The sequence below is a fragment of the Mastomys coucha genome, unplaced genomic scaffold, assembly GCF_008632895.1.
Source record: "Mastomys coucha isolate ucsf_1 unplaced genomic scaffold, UCSF_Mcou_1 pScaffold21, whole genome shotgun sequence".
NCBI lineage: Eukaryota > Metazoa > Chordata > Mammalia > Rodentia > Muridae > Mastomys > Mastomys coucha.
In genome coordinates, this window is record NW_022196904.1 from 135,152,532 (window position 1) to 135,171,993 (window position 19,462).

Below are 19,462 nucleotides of genomic sequence, written 5' to 3' on the forward strand. Positions count from 1 at the left end.
GTGTCGCTGGAGTTGCATCCTTTTTTTCCATTGCCTGGACATTTTCATACCTTTCCTCAACACCCTCCACATCACTCAGGTGCTTGGTTCTACATGTGACAACCTCAAACATCTCCTTCAGGTCCCAACCACCTGCTTTACTTTAAAGCCTGAGTTTTTCATAGAGCAGTGTATAAGACGCTCTGGTTCCAGCCCTGACTAGTTGAAAACTCACCTAACCAGTCCATGCCTCAATTTCCTTACATGTAAACTGGAACCCACAATGCTCTTGACCTCTGGGGATTACCCTGAGGGGCAAATAAGGTGGTACACCAGATCGCTGGGAACGACGTCTGGTTAGGGACAAGGATGTGACCCTCGTTATTGTTGCGCGGCACCCCCTTATCCGACTGCAAGATCCAAGGGGTGGGGCTTCGCCCATACCCCAGGCGTGGGTGCAAGCCACTCCGGATCTTCCGCCCCAAGCTCCCGGAGGACCCAACCGCCTTTCTTGCGCCGGTTGAGCCCGAAGAGGGCGAGGAGTGGCTGCGTTGTGGAAAGGTTGTCACTCAGTAGGTGCTCAAGGAGCGGCCGGTGTCAGCACGGGGGACCCCAACGCACGCTCCCTCCCCGCCTCCCGCGTGGTAACGCTCCGGTGGCCCACATGGTCTTGAAGGGTGTTTCTGCTTCCAACGATACCCATCCCCACAACAAAGAAACTCGCCATCCCCGGCCGCCTCCCCTCAGTGCACCCCGGAGGCAGAGCGGGCCCGGAGCGCCGCGCGCTCGCAGCTGCCCCCTGAGGTCGCAGCTCGGGAGCTGTCCCTGGTAGGTGCAGGTGCGCGCGGGACGGGGGCGGGGGCCAACCCCGCGGGGCGGCAAGCAGCCGGCGAACTAGGTGGCGCCCGCCGGGCGCGCGGCGACGCCGCCTCCACCGAGATTTAAAGGGCAGCCGGGCGGAGGGATCTCCGGACGACGCTCGCTGCGATCCCTCCGCCTCTAGGCTCAGCGACGGCAACGACGCGGCTTCTTTTTGGGGAAAAAAAAAATTGCTCTTGTGCCTCCGCCGTCGGGTTCCGCGGTGGGGAACTTCATTCTCTCTGGTGTCTCTCCGCCTCTTCCCGCAGAATCCCGTCGAAGCCATCGCGGACACTAGCGCGGGGCAGAGGAGCGCGCACGCTCGCGGACGGCGTGGTGTCCCTCCGCCGTCACCCGCGGACTCCTTTTCGTGTCCTTCCACCGAGCCCGGGCGGTGTCCGGGTGGCTCACCGGGGGCGGCGACGCGTCTGCGGCGCGGCAGCGAGGCTCGGGGGCTATGAGGTGAGGACGCCCGGGGACCGGAGGCGGCACCCGGCGCTGCGCGAGAACGCAGGACGCGAAGCCCCGAAGTCGGCGGATGCCACTCAGGTCCCGCGACTGCGTGCGAGGTGGAGGTGAGGCCCGAGGGCTGTGAGGCGGGGGCGGCCCGGCGCTGCGAGCCAGGGCTCGGGGACAGGGGCTGGGCGCGGGCCGCGGCGGTGGCCGCGGCGGCAGGGTTGGGGGGGCCCTCGGCGGACGCGGACTCCTTTATCCCCCCCTCCCGTCAGCGGAGGCAGCGGGCGGTGCTACGTCCGTGCCGCCATATTGGATTTTACTCTCCAATTTTTTTTCCGAGTTAATATTTTTTGGTGATTAATTTTTTTCTGGAGGGACGGAAAAAAAGTGTAGCCGGGCGCTTCGGGAGGTCGGTGGCGGAGCCCTTGGACGGGCCCGGTGCTGGAAGACCGGCCGTGCTGGCGGTGAGCCGCGGAGGACGTGCGTGCGTGCGTGCGTGCGGGAACCGGGCCGCGGGGCGGGGCTGCGGGGCCGGGGCGGCCGGGCGAGCGCGGCCTGCAGTGGTGGCGGCGGCCGGAAGGGAGCGGTAGCGGTCGGCGAAGGCCGGGTCGCGGCCGCACGAGGGGAGCTGCTCGGCCGCTCGGGATTGGGGGACTTTGTTTTTCCTCTTCTCCAATGGGCGGCCGTCGAGCGTCTCGCCCAATCTGCTCGCGCTGGCGCGCCGAACTTTCGGTTGTTTTTGTTTTGGCCCGAGCCTGGTTTCCTGTCGCTCCAGGCTCAGCCTGTCGCCCTCCAGTACGCGCCCTCCCCTCTCCCTGCTGTCCCGCGGCGTCGCGGGGGAACACGCTCAGGCCCGGCACTGTGGGCACTGGCGTCGCTCGATCTGTCTGTCACCCGCTGGTCCTGCCGGAGTGTGAGAGGGAGACGTGAAGTTCATCTTGAACTTTCCGACGGCGTTCACTCTTTGAGAGAGTCCTCTCAGAGGAGCAGACAAGATGAACGATCTGAATTAATGATTTTTATTATTAAAAAATACTGCTTTGGGAGACTGCCGAGTGGATGGATTCCTTAGAGGAACTCGATTCTCCCTGTAACTTTTCCCCGTTCCTTTTTTTTTTTTTTTTTTGGACAGAAACGCCAGTCACTTTGGGTAATAGTAGACAAAACTATAAGCCCTTTCAGAGGCGAGGAAGAAGTTATTTTTTGCCTGAAATGATCCGATCCCAGAATTGCCAAAGGCACACGTTTACTGTGTAGATGCAGGTTTGACTAAGTCCCTCACTAGGAGCTGCCTATGGTCCAGGGTTAAATAAATGTCTTGATGTCGTACATGGGGGAAGCAATAGTCGCTGAGTCTATAGCCTCTTGACATGGTACACGCTACTCCCTCTTCCAAGCTCACTTATGCTAGTTTCCCATACCTGGTGCCTTTTGGCCATCCAGTCTCTGGCATTCCCACACCCTTTCTCCTGTCCCAACATACACCCATCTTCAGAAAAGCCGCAAGAGAGAATAGGCTGCTGCTGGCACAGCCTTTTGAACAAGCATCCTGGTTGGCCCGCACAGAAAGCAGGATTCCTCTGTCCCTGAAAGGCTTTGCATGCTTGGTGAGATTGGCTTTGCCATTGCACATACATTGGTTTTCTTGTGAGCCTGTTGAATCTTAGTTCTAAGATTTATCTGGTCCACCTCAGCACAGGTGCTCAGTAGTCAAGTCATTAAAGAGATAATTTGTTAATTTCTATGTCAAGTCTCTTTGTAGTTTTTCAAAATGTATCCACTCAGTGTCATTGAAAGTGTTCTTTAAAATTGTTATAAAAGAGGAAAAGAAAGGGAACAAAACTCTTTACTTTTATAGAACATATACAAGAGGAGAATAGGCCTCCTTTCTTTCTCTGTGATTGAAACCCAACTCTTTCAAAAACCATTTCCAAGGACTTTCCTTTCTCTCCCAAGTGCTCTTTTGAATGTGTTTTCACCCACTGTGGTGATACAGGGCTACTACTCTGAGCTCGCCACACTTGTAGACCATGCCTAGGAAGGCTGGGTTGCAGAAATGTATGCAGAAGAGAGGGGTGTGTCCTGGGATGTTCGTGTAGTCGAACAGGTGTTTTATAGGTGGGTAGGGCAGTCTTTTTAAGTTTCCCTTTGGGCCATCAGTGGATCTTACCTCAAATGTAATCTTCCACATAGTTATCAGCTTATAGGTTTATAATGCTCAGCTGTGTTTCTGGGTTGTACAACAGATTTGTGTGTCGTGTCTGAGATGCTCCTTGTCTTCAGGAGTGCTTTTCCACAGGCTTGCAGAACAAATGCTCTCAGGTAGATCATTATGATTCCATCTATTATTTTGTTGGTCACATGTGAACTTTATCTTCTCTCCATTCACCAAAATCCTTTTCTCTGGTCAAAAGGTCTGGGACTTTGTTAGCTCTGGAGCATTCTTTACTTTTAAAAACAAGGGACCATGTGCCATTCCTCTATGGGGTCACTAGTATAAGTTAATAAGTTATGAAGTTATTAAAAGTTACTGGTTGCCCAGCATAAGCTGAGTAACTGTAGGGAGACAGCATGCAGCAGTTGCATCTCAAGTAGAGCTAGCTCTCAGCACTAAATAGGTACTAGCCTTATCTGTACATGACCTCTGCTTACTTTGTTTTGGAGTGGATAAAACACTTGTTTTACTGGCATGTCAGTGGAGAAAATGAATTTAGTTGTGCTAAGACTCTGACTAGCTGATGGACTTCAGTGCAGCAGTTTGCATAGCAGCTCCTTTCTTGGATAAGTTGTCAGTTTTGAAATCTTAAAACATCGGGCTGCAGACACAGCTCAGTGAGTTCTGCTCTTCCAGAGTTCCTAAATTCAGTTCCTGGCACCCACATGAGGTGACTCACCAACACCTGTAACTTCGGTCCCAAGGAATCTGACACTTCTAGCCTCTAAGAGCACCTGTACTCATGTGCACATAACCACACACGTACACATGATTAAAAATAGTAAAATTGTGCCAGGCAGTGGTGGCACACACCTTTAATCCCAGCACTTGGGAGGCAGAGGCAGGTGGATTTCTGAGTTCGAGGCCAGCCTGGTCTACAGAGTGAGTTCCAGGACAGCCAGGGCTACACAGAGAAACCCTGTCTTGGAAAAAAAAAATAGTAAAATCATTTTTAAAAGGCTCTTATCTTGAAGTGTGAATTAAAATCCCTGCAGATTTTTAAATATATTTGAAGTAATATATATGAACTGTTTTGCCTGGATATGTGTGTCTGGTGCACCCAGAGATCAAAGAGGACATCCATTTCCTTAGAACCTGAGTTACCAATGATTAGGAGCCACTGTGTGGGTTCTGGGAACTGAATTTGGGTCTTTTGCAAGAGTAACAAGTGCTCATAACCATTGAGCTATCTCTACAGCTCCCAAACTTTGCAGTTAAATGGCTGAATTCCATAAACTTACTGTACATAAATGGGTTCTGATTGAGCAGGTCAGGAGCTTTTAACTAGGGGGAGGGGAAGAGGTGTGGTGTTTAACTGCCTCCTTTAAAATCCATTGTCCATATCTGCATTCTTCCTTCTACTCTAATAGGAAATTGTTAAAAACAGTTTTTTTTTTAATAGTAGGTCTCATTGTGATCTCCACTCCCCACCCCAACCCCAAGTAATTGGATGCTTCCTAAAGATTAGAAGTACCAGTGAGAGGAAAGGTGCCTGATCAATATCTAAATTATTTTTGCCTATCAGTATGATGTGAAATCCACTTTTTCTTAAGAAAACACTTTCCAAAGTGTTTGAGCATAGTGGCTGGCTTATACTTAAAATCCTAGCCTTCTAGAGATAAGAGGCTCTCAAGTTGGAAATCAGCCTAAACTACATGGTAAGACCCTGTTTCAAAAAGCCAAAACAAAGTCTGGTGGTGGCGCACGCCTTTAATTCTAGCACTTGAGAGGCAGAGGCAGGCAGATCTCTAAGTTTGAGGCCAGCCTGGTCTACTGAGCAAATTCTAGGACAGCCAGGACTACACAGAGAAACCCTTTCTCCAGCCCCACTCCCCACCCCCCAGAGAAGAAGCCAAAACAAACATAGTTTACAGTTACAGATATAACTTGTTGTAATCCCCAGTTTTTAGTTACATGCGTATTATCTTAAATGCATTGTAGGGTTTGTTATAGAGACTTCATCTGTACAGTAGTCACCCTAGCCCATTTTTATAAATTTGTATTAATTTCTAGTGATTCTTTTTCTATTTAAAGTTTTTTGAGAGAGCAGATTTCCAGTATTGTATTATGTAAGCCAGAAAGTTAGAATAACTGAATTCTCATGTGCCTGAAACCATTTGCAACCTTGTATCAGCCTTTGTTATCTTAAATAGTTTTACAAAGAAGAAAAAATAGCACCTATACTGAGTAAGCCTCTAAGTGACATTTTATTTTGACATTCTCTTCCCATGGTGCTCAGGGACAGCCAAACCAGTTAGCATCTGCTGACTCTGGCCTCAGGCCCTGAGTTGAAGCTAGCTGGTGTGTGAGTGGCACAAGCTCAGACACTTTTGAACTCTAGGGTTGTGTATACAATTGTGATGCTGTTCATAAATATAATTCAGGGGCTGGCCAGAGGACTGTTGACGTAAGAGTCAGTGCTGTGTTGTAGTCTTTGTCATTGTGTTTAAGGCATTGATGGGGCCAGGTCTTTGTTTCTGAAGAATGATTAGACATTCTCTCCAAAGTTACTTCTAATCCTAAATTTTACTTCATCTTCCTGTATCTTCCCATTTCTAAGAACCACTTCAGTCATACTTAACATATCTTGTTGGTTTACTCAACTCATCTTTAGGCTTCATATGGTTTTATGTCTTTTGTAGTGTCACAAGAGGCATTATGGTCCAGGTGGTTTTTCAGATTGATATATTAGCATACATCAGAGGTCCAAAAATCTTGATATTTAAGCCCCATATGGCTCCTATTTGCTAGTTACATCTCTGCAACATGTCTTCATTTGTGTGTAGTAGGGCACACTAAACAAGTAAACAGACCCGGGTGTGTGTGTGTGTGTGTGGGGGGGGGGGGGGTTGTCTCTAATCACCTTGTTAGTCTTTTGCTGGTGGCTCAGCCTGGACTGAATTTCAACAAGAGTTTGAGACCCAGCATTGTCACCTGTGATCAAAATTTATTGAGCAGCGAAATTCACTCCTGAGCCTTCTTGTTTGTGGTGCTAATGTCTGCATAGTGGGGTAGCTGAGCCCTGCTCAGACACACATGCTAGTTGTGAGTACTACAGCACCTGGTATAGGTGGTAGGCTACCTACATTGTGTGTTCCTCCTTAAAGGAGCGCCACGTCAGCATTTTTCTAATCAGCATTTAAAAAATTTTATTCTATTTATGTGTGTCTGTGTGTATGTGAATGCAGGTGTTAGTGGAGTCCAAAAGAAGGTATTGGATCCTCTGAAGCTGGAGTTAACAGGAGATTGTGAGTGGCTGATATAGGTGCTATGAACTGAACTCTGGTCCTCTGAAAGAGCAGCAAGTGCTTTTAACCACTGAGCCATATTTTCAACCTTTTTGTAGTGGCTCTGCTTTTTTTCTGAAGGTGGAAGCTCTTGTGGGCCCTCTAGTGTTCCATGGCCACAACTATTCCAGCACCATGAACAGTGCCTGAAGGCTCCCAGCAGGCTTTTGCTGTGTTTGTGGAAATGAGTGGATTCCAGGTCTGGAGAATGAATCATTTTATCTGATTTATAGGACAAGATAAAGTGTCCGATGTGTCTGAATGACTCAGTGATCTCTGAAGAGTATTTTTATTTTCAAGGCAATACCTACGTTGCATCATGTAGAGTATATATTTATACCAAGTCCCCACACACTAAGAACAAAGGGTCCTTGACCCTTCAGCCAGTTAGCTAGTGTAGTCTGGGGCTAGAGAGGCCTTTCCCCTTCCAGAGAGAAGGAGAAGCAGCCTCACTCAGGGGCTTAGAAAGTTCAGTTAGTTGGTTCTTGAAAATGTTTAGTGAGTAGAAGTAAATAGGTGAGTGCTTTCCTCCCCACACCATGATCCTTTTTATGTTTTAATTTTTATTTTTCTTGATTAAAGTCTCAGTGTATCTTTTAATTTCCTCACATCTTTCTAGTTCTTACCAGATTATGGTTATTTTAGATAACTGCATATGTAGTCATCTCTTCCCACACTGGACTCAGCTCCATTCCCTTTCTGTTCTAGGATCTTTACATATGGGGCAAATAGATCCAAAGATTTGTTTGCATTGAGACGTTATTGCTTTTTTGTATGGTACTAAGAGTGTACAGTTTTCCAATCTGACCTTGGCTTAATCTTGCCTAATTCTTCTGGCCTCGTTCTCATTAACACATTGAGGAAGACAGTGGTAGCTTTGTACATGTATTACAGGGTTGTGCTTGGACTCATGATGTGCTACTCAGCTTTTGGCACAGCTCCGAGTCAAAGTGAAGTCACAGTGTAGAGCGCCCAGAACACTAGTTAAGAGATTGCATCTATTGTACCACACAGATCCTGTTCACTCACTGTAGGTTTGGTGCTGCTGCTTTGCAAGGCATGGCTCTCACATAGTGCCTATGTATCTTGCTCATCCTTGTTTCCTTCCATGACATTGAACTTCCTATGATAAAACTCCGAGTACTTTTGTTGTGTGTCATGTATTATTGAAGGTGACATTTCGTTGGAAATGAATTAGTTAAATAACTTGCTACTTAAGCTTCATAGGTTTTTAATTTATTTTATAAGAGCATCTCACTAAGTAGTCTAGTGGCCTCAAACACTAGGCTCCCTGCCTCAGTCTCCCAAGTAGTTGGGATTACAGCCATGGGCTAGTGTGCCCAGTTGAGTTTTTTCCTTTGGTTTTTATTTTTGACCTTGTTTGTATAAATTTATGCTGCATCTCAGAGTGTCTCCAGAGGGCATTGGGTCTCCTGGAGCTGGAGTTACAGTGAGCTACCCAATGTGGGTGGTGGTAACTAAACTCGGGTCCTCTGCAAGAACAGTATGCACTTTTCACTGTTGAACCATCTCCCTAGCCTCTGAGGCTGAGACATTTGCAGTAGAGAGGATGAAATCTTCTTTAAAAGGTTTATTTACTTATGTATATGAGTACACTGTCGCTCTCTTCATACACACTAGAATAGAGCACTGGATCCCATTACAGATGGTTGTGAGCTATCATGTAGGTACTGGGAATTGAACTCAGGACCTCTGGAAGAACTATATTGCTCCTAACTGCTGAGCCATCTCTCCAGCCCAAGAACCACCTTTCTTAAGATAAAACACATAGATAAGCCCAGCATGTTCAGGAGTTCTTAATAATGCCATAGGAATTATGTTATAATTCTTTATAGGCACTCAGAATGGATGTTTTTATTCCTATGACATTATAAATAATCTGTCAATTTGTGACTTACCTGCTTGTATGTCTGTACAGAACTTGTGTGTACCTTGTGCCTGTGGAGGCCAGAAGAGGGCACCAGATCCCCTGGAACTGGAATTAAAAGTTACAAGTGGTTGTGAGCTGTCAAATGGGTGCTAGGAATTAAACCTGGGTCCTCTGCAAGAGCAACCAGTGCCCCTAACCTCTCTGCCATCTCTCAGGCCCTCTCTGCAGAATTTTTAAAAGTAGTTTTTGTACAACATTAAACAGAAAAATCTCCCATCTTGAAGTTATATTTGGAAGCAGAGTCCTCCAAATGGGCCAAGGCTGTCAACTCAGGGGCCCTACCAGTGCTATGCTTTCATCTGGAGCCTGGGTGGGAAGATGGCCATTGTTGTTGGGCAGATACTTCTGAGTCAAATACATTTACTGAAACAACTATGTTTTTTGAATTGGGTGTTTTTCTGAATATAAGTCAATAGGAATTTAGGGTAACTAGTATTCCTCTTCTCTGAGTGCAGCTGTAATGTTCTCCTGGGAGAGGAGGGTGGTAGTGGATGGCTGCTCTTTATCTTAGTGATATTGTAACATGATGTGATTATGAGTTTCCATTTCTATTGCAATTCTTTTGGAGGGGTGGGATTATTTTGTACTATATTTTGAGGTGAGGATCTTTACATAGTTGGCCTCAAATTCATCATCTTTTTAAGCCTCCAGACTACCCTTCTTAATTCCCCAAGTTCTTTCTTAACCGTTTTCTAATGTGCTTCATGCTGATCCTAATTTGCACCTCTCACCCCTAATTTTCTTCTCCCACTTGTTGATCAGTGACTCTTTCCCTTAGTGATGATGAACCAGCCTCTTGGGAATGATGCTGCCATTCCTAGTGCAGTTAGTGTTACCTTTCCTCAGAATCCAGTTGCATCATTTTCAGAGAGTGCAGGGTCACCCCTTGGGACTTAATCATCTTCTACTTAGAAAAGCATGTCACTCCAGTCCAGAGAATTAACTTTTTAAATAGAGTGTCTTGGATGTATTCTTTGACAATGTCATACGCAAAATAATGTATCTTGATCATACTCCCACCCCCAACGTTTCCCTCCACTCCTCCCAGCAACCCCCCAAAATGTCCTCAGCCTCCCAAATTTTTAAAATTTAACTCAGACCCTAAACCATCTCAAATTGTTTCTAGCATTCCTCAGTTCCTAGATTTAATTTACATATATCTTTCCTGGCATTTAAGACTTCTTTCTTTTGCTAATCTTCCTCTTTGTCCTGCCATCTTTTTTAGCACAGACTGTATGCCTTGTGTACAATGCTCATTTCTTAGCAGGGCTTACTCAGTCATCAGTGGCCTGTCCTAACTTGCCTGTGAGTCTCTGCACCCTCTACCCAAGATGACTTCTTGAAGTGCTGTTCCTGGGCTGCTCTTTGCCCTTTCTTCCTTCTGCTTTGTCCTTGTCTTGACTTCTGATTATTAGCTAGTCTTCTTAGCTCTTGGACCTACTTTATCCACACCCAGACCTAGATAAATTTGGATCTGTGGCCTGAAATACTCTCAGTACCACAGTAGCAGGTGGTATTCCCCAGCCTGTTTCTCAGCCCTGGTGGTCTAGAAATGACCAAAGCCTGAGATTATTATAGTTTTTGTCAGTTGCCTCAAAATTCTTTTATAAGAATTATGAGTTCTCATTGTCTAACCTCCACATTTAGTCTAGTGCTGTCCATGAAACCTTCAGAGAAGACCCTGAAGTCAGCCGTTCCTTGTTACCTATGCAGGCCAGTGTTGCATCTCTGCTTTTAATCTGTGAGTGCTTCACCACGGTAACCTGCTAGTGTGGTCCTTTAAAACTGAGGCAATGTTAAAACACTTTGTTTCTTGTGTTTCTGAAAGAATAAATTCTATCTCCAAGCGCTTTCTAAAACCTACCTTCTCTTGCCCGTCCTTTCAGCCTCACTGTCCTACTCTGCCCCTTTAACCTTTTGTCTACCCCTGCCTGCGCTAGGCTGATATTTGCCTTCTCTGTGCCTAGTACACTTTTGATTGCAGCTAGTTTTCTGTCTTCCCTCAGCTTTCTTAGAAAAAAGTCATCACACCTGCTTGACCAGAAACACTCTTGCTTATATTGCTTCTCTGATCTCTAAGGTGTTTATTTTTTGTTTTGTTTTTGTTTTTCCAGACAGGGTTTCTGTATGTAGCCCTGGCTGTCTTATGAATACCAGTATATAGGTGTCTGCGTAGTTCGTGCTTTCAGTTAAAGATTTATTTATGTGTATGAGTGTTAAGCCTGCATATGTCTGTGTACCATATGCAAGCCTGTGCTTTAGGAAGCTAGAAGAGAGTATTGTATTCTTCTGAGACTTGAGTTGCAGAGTTCTGAGCCCTGTGAGTGCTGAGAGCTGAACCTGGGACCTCTGCAAGAGCAGCAAGTATTCTTAACTAATCAGCTATCTCTTTGCCCCCTTAATTGAAATTTTTGACTTTTGTTTTTCAAATTTTTATATATGTGCACATGTGGAGGTCAACTTCTGCCCTTATGTGGGTTCTGGAAGTGGATCTCAAATTGCCAAGCTTATGAGGAACGCCCTCTTACCCACTGAGCCATCTCAGTTTGCTTTGATTACTAATTTATCATTTCTTGGTATGTTTTTCCCACAGGTGGCCTGGGGAGATGGATCAGTTGGTAAAGTGCCTGCCACACAAGCATGAGGAGCTGAGTTCAGGTCACAAGAACCTATAAAAAAGCTGGATTTAGCAATATATTACAAAATTAGATAACAAACCATATACTCCTTTAATCAGGGGAGGCAGAGGCAGGAAAATATCTGTGAGTTTGAAGCCAGCAATGTCTATATAGCAAGCTCCTGTGCAGAATTCTTCAATTCCAACAGAGCTCCCATTCAGGAGCCTCTGCTGAGCTATACACACACAGCATTGTGTCTTTTGAATTGTTGATACTCTGACTGACACAAACACCTGCTACACTGTGGACCTGTTCAGACAGCAGCCTCAGCTGATAACATTGTAGCAGTCCTGTTGTAGTTCCTTGGTTGTTAACCTACATTCAGGTACAGTAGAGCAGCTTGCAGCAACTGAAGTGCTATTGCTGAAATGATTTGCTGGTGAGCTTTTCCTAAAATTTAAGAAGAATCCTTGGTAGAATTTTTTTGTAGGTTAAATTTCTGTTCTGTGGATTTTCTTAGAAAGTTGATCTATCTTCTTTATGCTGGCAGATACTACAGTGGAGGAATGATTAGAGCAGTTCTTCTCACATTAACTTGTGCACCACACAGAGGTTTTGTCACAATTGGGGTACCTGCTTCAAGTCTTATGAGTGAGAGTATGAGCTGTAATTTAAAGATTCTGCATACAGCAATTGCTGCCCTATTGGGATCCAAGTTCTATTCCAGCACCCAAGTCACATCTCACAAATCTAACTTCATCTCTAAGAGATCTGCTGCCCTCTTCTGGCCTTTGTGGACACCTGCACATGCATTACATTAAAGCTATGTCTGTCTGTACTGTTCTACAGAGTTATACTTAGGGCTCCTAAAAACACATTCTTGAGTTATTATTCATAAATGGTTTGTCACATGGGACATTCTTGGGAGTTTCCAAAAGGATCAAAAGTGCTTTAGGTTGTCTTTGTCCTTTTTCCTAGAGGTACAAAAGTTAAACTGCTGAGCAGAGGGCTGGAAAGATTGCTCAGGAGTTAAAAAGTATTGGCTGTTCTTCCAGAGGACCTGGATTGAATTCCCACCACCTATATGTCAGCTCAACACTGTCTGTAACTCCATTTCCAGGGTATCCGACACCCTTACACATACATACAGGCAAAATGCCAATGTACATGAAATAAAAACGAATTTAAGCCAGCAGTGGTGGTCCACGCCTTTGATTCCAGCACTTGGGAGTCAGAGGCAGGCAGGTTTCTGAGTTCGAGGCCAGCCTGGTCTACAGAGTGAGTTCCAGGACAGCCAGGGCTATGCAGAGAAACCCTGTCTTACCCCCCCCTCAAAAAAAAAAAAAAAAAAAAAGAAAGAAAAAACAATGAAAAAACAAACAAAAATGAATTTAAACTAAGTGCTGAGCCAAAAGTATAGAGAAGCTATAGCATATGTATGTCCTGCCATATCTGTGTTTGAGCCTTAGCCCTGTCGGTGTCTAATAAAAGAAGATTTGAAGAGGTCAGGCAAAACTAGTTTGAATTTCAAGACAATATGGACATATTACTGCAGTGTGATTTAGACCCTCTTAACAGCTAAGGGAGATCAGGAGATCCTACAGTATGTTGTCCCAGCTGAAGATGGAGACAAAAAATACTGGATTCTGGGCTAGAGAGATGGCTCAGTGATTAAGAACACTGGCTGCTCTTGGAGAGTACCAGAGTTCTATTCCCAACATGCACATGGTAGTTTACAACCGTCTTTAATGCAGTTCCACATGATCTAACACCTTCTTACGCTTTTTTGGGTACATGGCATGCATGTGGTACATACGTGCAGGCAAAACACATATACACAGAAAATAAAAATAAGTATGTTTTAATTCTTTAACTTAAATTATTTAGGAGGGGAAAGTGGTCTTGTGGAACAGTGCTCTTTCTTTCAGGAGTTGGTTCTTTTCTTTCACTGTGTGGATTCTGGAGACCAAACATAGGTTGTTGGTCTTAGTGACAAACAACTTTGTCTACTCAGCTATCTTGTTGCTTTTCTAGAGGACTAGAGTTTGGTTCCTAGCACCCACAGTCGCTATTAATTCCAGCCCTAAAGAGTATCTAGCATATTCCAAGGGCACTACACACACATGGCATACAGTAATGTAATTCTTTCTTATTTTTTTAAAGATTTATTTATTTATTTTATGTATATGAGTACAATTATGGCTGTCTTCAGACACACCAGAAGAGGGCATCAGATCCCATTATAGATGGTTGTGAGCCACCATGTGGTTACTGGGAATTGAACTCAAGACCTCTGGAAGAGCAGTCAGTACTCTTAACCACTGAGCTATCTATTTCTCTTTTTTCTTAAGCGTAAACATTGTACATAGTATTTGATCATCAGTAAAAGGTCTTTAGATAAAATTTAGGTCTGAAGAGATAGTTTAGTGGTTAAGAACATGTACAGTTCTTGGTAGAGGAACTGAGTTTAATTCCCAACATCCACATTAGGCAGCTCATAACCTATAATTTCATCTTCTGAGGATTCTACATTTCTGGCCTCCAAGGACACCAGAACTTGCACATACATCCCACACAGACACACACACTTAAAAATAAAGTAAAAAGAAAAAGTCTTTAAGCAAAATTTACTTTTTGGATAATATGTAGCTTATGTGTGATATAGTTTTACATACCTCATGTAGTTTAAGTAGGATATTTATGAGTTTTATGATGATCCTATGAGGACTGAAAGACAGTACAATAAAAGTTAAACAGCAGCTGGACTTAGATAGAAACAGACCCAGAGAGAAGTAACTCAGCGACAGTTTCCTCCACATCAGCCAGGCTTCTTTACCTGCCAACTGAACCTGCCTTTTTTATTTTTTTATTTCTTTTAAAAACCCTGTGAAGTTATACAAAGAACTCAGGGCACGTAGAAATTGATGTTTTGTGTTCGTATCATTAAAGGTGTACATTCTTTGGAGTCCTTCAGATTTTTGTCATAAGGCTAGGGTTGTGGTTCAGTGATAGAATGCATGTTTAGCCTGTATGAGACCCTGGCATCAGTCTCCACGGCTCTCAGTAATGGTTGTAACTTATAGTTTTCTATGCCTTTGTGATGACAAAGACCCAATATCTGTTGTCAGGAGAGCCAGGGCTAAGAAGTGCTGAGTTGCATTGTTTCTGTTGCAAGCTCACTGCAGCAGTTCATCTGTGCACTGATGGAGTTGTGCTAGAACTCACAGATTCCCTTTAGTACTGAGGTTCTTCAGTTTTGCATGTTCTCATTTGCAGGCTTTAGTCTGACTTGGACTACAGTGTGACTCCCTGGTGAGGAGCATTAGTAGCAATAACTGTGACCTATCAGACCCTCCAATAAACCCCCATCCCCAGATCCAGCTCATTAGTGTTCAGAGAGAGAAGACTATTGTGCATTCATTGTTTCCTCTGTTTTCTTGCCATTGTGAAGCACAGTACAGCACACCATTCCAAATGGGGATGACTCTGATACTTGAATGTGGGTCCTTAAATGCCTTCAAACAGCAGAAAGGTAGGAAAGTTCATATTATGAGTCTGGAGATCAGAAACCAGCTTGGGAGAAGTGGTTCTTTTCTTTCAATCTATGGGGCCCGGAATCAAACTCAGGACTTCAGGCTTGGTGCCTGTCAGGTTCTTAAACTGTAAGTAAAGAATTTCTGGGTTTCAGTAGTTCCTTTCGGGAGTGAGCAGAACTTCACCTAGATGCCTTTTCATGAGCTTTCCTATGGACAAAGGTAATTCTTTTCTATTTTACTTGCAGTTCATAGAGTGTTAACCAAACTGTATTAGTGGGTTCTTGAGCTGTGTACAGGTAGAGATGGTTCTCAGCATTTGGTAACTGAAGAGGGAATGTTAATGGAGCTAGAGGTCTGCTGTGGGAAGTGTGGGGTACTCCAGTCCTGAGACTGACAAGTGGAAGAGAGACAAGAGTGATCTTTGTGTCTTTCTTATAGTCTGTTGACATGGCCTTTCATATATTTACCTCCCATTTTGTTTTGTTTTCATGTTTTGTTTCTGTTAGGAGAGAACATTGAAATTATTCTCTAAGCTATCTGAAGAGAGTGACTAAATGCTCCTGGGTCAGGCTGTCTGTGGGTATGAAGTGGTTGGGAGACTCCAAGAACATGGTGGTGAATGGCAGGAGAAATGGAGGCAAGTTGTCTAATGACCATCAGCAGAATCAATCAAAATTACAGCACTCGGGCAAGGACACCCTGAAGACTGGCAGAAACGCCGTTGAGAGGCGGTCCAACAGATGTATGTACACCTTCATCTCACTGTTTTGGTTGTGGTGTGCCCGGGTTCCCTCAGCTTCCTTGTCTTATTACACTCCCGCTGTTCTTACAGTCAGCAGTAGAGCTGTTTCATTCTCAGAAGTCCATTCAGATTCTTTTTTTTCTTTTCCTTTTATCTTTGGGGTGTGGGGTATGCTTCATTATTTTGCCCAGGTTCGACTTGAACTCCTCCTGGCCTCAAGTGATTCTCCTGCTTCAGCCTCCCGAGTAGCTGGCACGACAGACACACTCTTACCATGTAAAGTGTAAAACCTAAGTTTCATGCTTTATGTAATCTTTTTAAAAATTAATTATTTTTTTACATCTCAAATGATGCCCCATTTCCCGGTCTGTGGTTCTTGGTGGGGATGAGGTTTTTTTTTATTTTATTTATTATTATTTTTTTGGTTTTTCAAGACAGGGTTTCTCTGGATCTCACTCTGTAGACCAGGCTGGCCTGGAACTTAGAAATCTGCTTGCCTCTGCCTCCCAAGTGCTGGGATTAAAGGTGTGTGCCACTGCTGCCCTGCTGAGGCTTTTTTCTTTAATTAATCATTTTATTTGTTTACATTTCAAATGTTGTTCCCCTTCCTGGTCTCCCCCTATGAGCTCCACCCCCTTATCCCCCCTCCTTTGCCTCTAAGAGGGTGCTCCTCCACCCACTCCCGCCTCCCATTTCTAGCATCCCTCTTCTCTGGGGCATCAAGCCTCTACAAGACCAAGTGATGAGGCTGTTTTTTGAGAATTGAGGAAATTGTAGGGTTGGTTTCTCTTTCTCTATTCCCCCCCCCCAAAAAAAATGCCCTAGAACAAGCATATGTCTGAGTGGACAGTTACAGGAATATTATCCAGAAGTGTCTACCCATGTTAAGGATGACTTTCTCAGTCTCTGCTTTTCCTCACGTTAGTCACCCACTGTGGAAGTCCCTTAGTTGTGTTGGGTCTGTTCAGGCTCCCTTTAGCTTTAGGTAGATGCTCTTTATTGGGCTCAGGTGTCTTTACTCTTTCCAGATGAGCTCAGATCAGTGTTTTGTAGAAAGTTGGGCATAATTCCTGCTTGGAATTAAGAATGAGGGGGACCCAAAACTAGCTCTTCTCTGCTTGGACCCCTGTTCATGGCTACTGTTAACAGGGATTAAAACTATGCCCTCTCAGTGGAATTGCTGTGGTCAGAAAAGTAGGCATTTCTGAAGCTTTTAAATTACTGGCTTCTTCTTGTAAAAGGTTTTAGTTTAAGTTAAATTGTGGGAAATGCAGAATATGGGGAAGACAGCATCTTGGTGAATGTTGTTGGGCAGATTGAATGGTGCAGAGAGAGCCAGTGACAGAGAAGGATCACATAAAGTGCTCTGTATCAAAGAAAATGGTCAGCCTGACTTAAAACCAGGGCCCAGAACACACAAAGCTAAATGCTGACAGCACAGGAGAGAAAGTAGGCAGTGCAGCAAGAAATCAGGTACTACAGCAATCTACTTTCAGTAGTGGGTGCCAGCAGCAGGCCAGAGGTGAACAGGAACAGGTATATTCTTAAAGCCCTGTAAATCAACTAAACCAATCAGGTATCAGTAGAACAAAACCATTCACCAACACCATTATACTTATTATTCTCAAGTATGCATGGAACTTTCTTCAGAACACATCATATGCCAGGCCATGTAACAAATCTAAGCAGACATAACGGGATTAAAGTCATAAATGTCTACCATAGAGTAAATATTAGAATCAATACAAATTTTACTAGTACACACGCATGAATGACTACTGATTCAAAGAAGAAATCAAAAGGAAACCAAGTTAAACAGGGTGGCACATACTTTAATCCCAGCACTTGGGGAGCAGAGGGAAGAAGAGCCCAAGAGCAGCCTGGGAGAAATAAACCTAAATAATCCTGTAACAAGTACTCATTTAAAATGAGCAGAGCCACCGGGCGGTGGTGGTGCACGCCTTTAATCCCAGCACTTGGGAGGCAGAGGCAGGCAGATTTCTGAGTTCGAGGCCAGCCTGGTCTACAGAGTGAGTTCCAGAATAGCCAGGACTATACAGAGAAACCCTGTCTCGAAACAAAAACAAAAATATCAGCAGAGCCTACCCACAAAGAAAGCCTCAGGCCCATAGGGTGTATTCTCTGAGATGTTTCAAGAATTAACACCAGTGCTTGCGAAACTCTTAGGAATATTGTAACTTATTTTCTTACCCTGATACCAAAACTAGACATCACAAGAAAAGTAGAGTGGCACTACTTCTGAATATGAACAAAACTATTCTAGCATATCATTCTAAGGACGGAGACCATTTTCCTAGAATCCCATCTCCAGGGCTTTGAGAATTGTTCTTTCCCTAGCCCTGAAAAAAGTGTGTGTATGTGTGTGTGTGTCTGTCTGTCTATGTGCATGTGTGTGTGCAATTTGAGGGACTAGAGAGATGGCTCAACAGTTAAGAGCACTGACTGCTCTTCCAATGGTCCTGAGTTCAATTCCTGGAAACCACATGGTGGCTCACAACCATCTGTAATGGGATCTGATGCCCTCTTTGAGCATGAAGTTGTACATATAGATAGAGCACTCATAAACATAAAATAAATAAATAAATCTTTTAAAAGAAATTTCATTTATTAATCACAGCATTTTAAAGGCTGAGACAGGAGGATTACTAAGAGCTCAGAACCAGCCAAGACTGCATGAAGAGAACCTTGCTCAAAAAAATAAAAATCTAGGGCTGGCCAGATGGCTCAGCGGGTAAGAGCACTGACTGCTCTTCTGAAGGTCCTGAGTTCGGATCCTAGCAACCACATGGTGGCTCATAACCATCTGTAATGAGATCTGACGCCCTCTTCTGGTGCGTCTGAAGACAGCTACAGTGTATTACACTGGAGCAAGAAGGGCCGGAGTGAGCAGCCATCTGTACAGCTACAGTGTACTCATACACATAAAATAAATAAATACATAAATAAATCTTAAAAATAAAAATCTGAGGAGGTAGCCTGGTGATAAGTGATTCAACTAGGTTGTAGGAGGCTCCAGATTCAGCCTCAAGCACAACAAACAGAAACATTTATAGTGCCATCCAAAAACCATAGCAATAAGAATCTACCAAGTATTATTTCTGAAAAACACTGTTGAAAAAAAATTGAAGACCTAGGCTGGAGAGATGGCTCAGGGGTTAAGAGCAGTGTCTGCTCTTTCAGGGGTCCTGAGTTCGATTCACAACAACATGGTGGCTCACAACCATCTGTAATGGGATCTGATACCCTCTTTTGGCATGTATGTGCAGTTAGAACACATGTAAAATAAGCAAATCTTTTTTAAAAAGTTGAAGGCCAGCCAGGCGGTGGTGGCGCACGCCTTTAATCCCAGTGCTTGGGAGGCAGAGGCAGATGGATTTCTGAGTTTGAGGCCAGCCTGGTCTACAGAGTGAGTTCCAGGACAGCCAGGGCTATACAGAGAAACCCTGTCTCAAAAAAAAAAAAAAAAAAAAATTGAAAGCCTAATAAATGGCGTAGCATGTTGCTTGTTCCTTGATTAGACAACAGCTGGCAATACTCTCCAGGTGATCCCGTCCCAATCCCAGCTGGCATATTTAAAAAATGACAAATCCTAAAGTATAGGAGTCCGAGGAACCCAGAATAACAAACAGTGTTTGGAGTTGTGGGGAGTGAAGTTAGGAAACTCTGCTTCCTCTATTTCAAAACTTTATTCACTGCTGCGGTAGCACAAATATGATCCAGCATATCTGTGGTACTGGAGTACATTTAAGAACAAGAATAAATCGCATAGTGTAGATCCTGTCAACAAAGATAGGAGGGT

General features: G+C 44.4%; 1 protein-coding gene across 5 annotated transcripts in view; it reads left to right on the forward strand.

Annotated features, from left to right (window-relative positions):
* The first annotated feature begins 601 nt into the window (after positions 1 to 601).
* The window catches only part of Kmt5b (lysine methyltransferase 5B), a 46,368-nt gene continuing 27,507 nt past the window's right edge, over positions 602 to 19,462 (forward strand). The window contains exons 1-3 of one of the 5 annotated variants that reach the window (XM_031389105.1): positions 602 to 807; positions 1,107 to 1,412; positions 15,407 to 15,642. In XM_031389105.1, the coding sequence (XP_031244965.1) occupies positions 15,483 to 15,642 (160 nt within the window). In that variant the 5' untranslated portion in view covers positions 602 to 807; positions 1,107 to 1,412; positions 15,407 to 15,482. Of the gene's footprint in view, positions 808 to 1,014; positions 1,413 to 1,487; positions 1,758 to 15,406; positions 15,643 to 19,462 lie in introns of those variants that run through there. The other 4 variants (XM_031389107.1, XM_031389109.1, XM_031389106.1 and 1 more) reach the window with 4 other exon arrangements.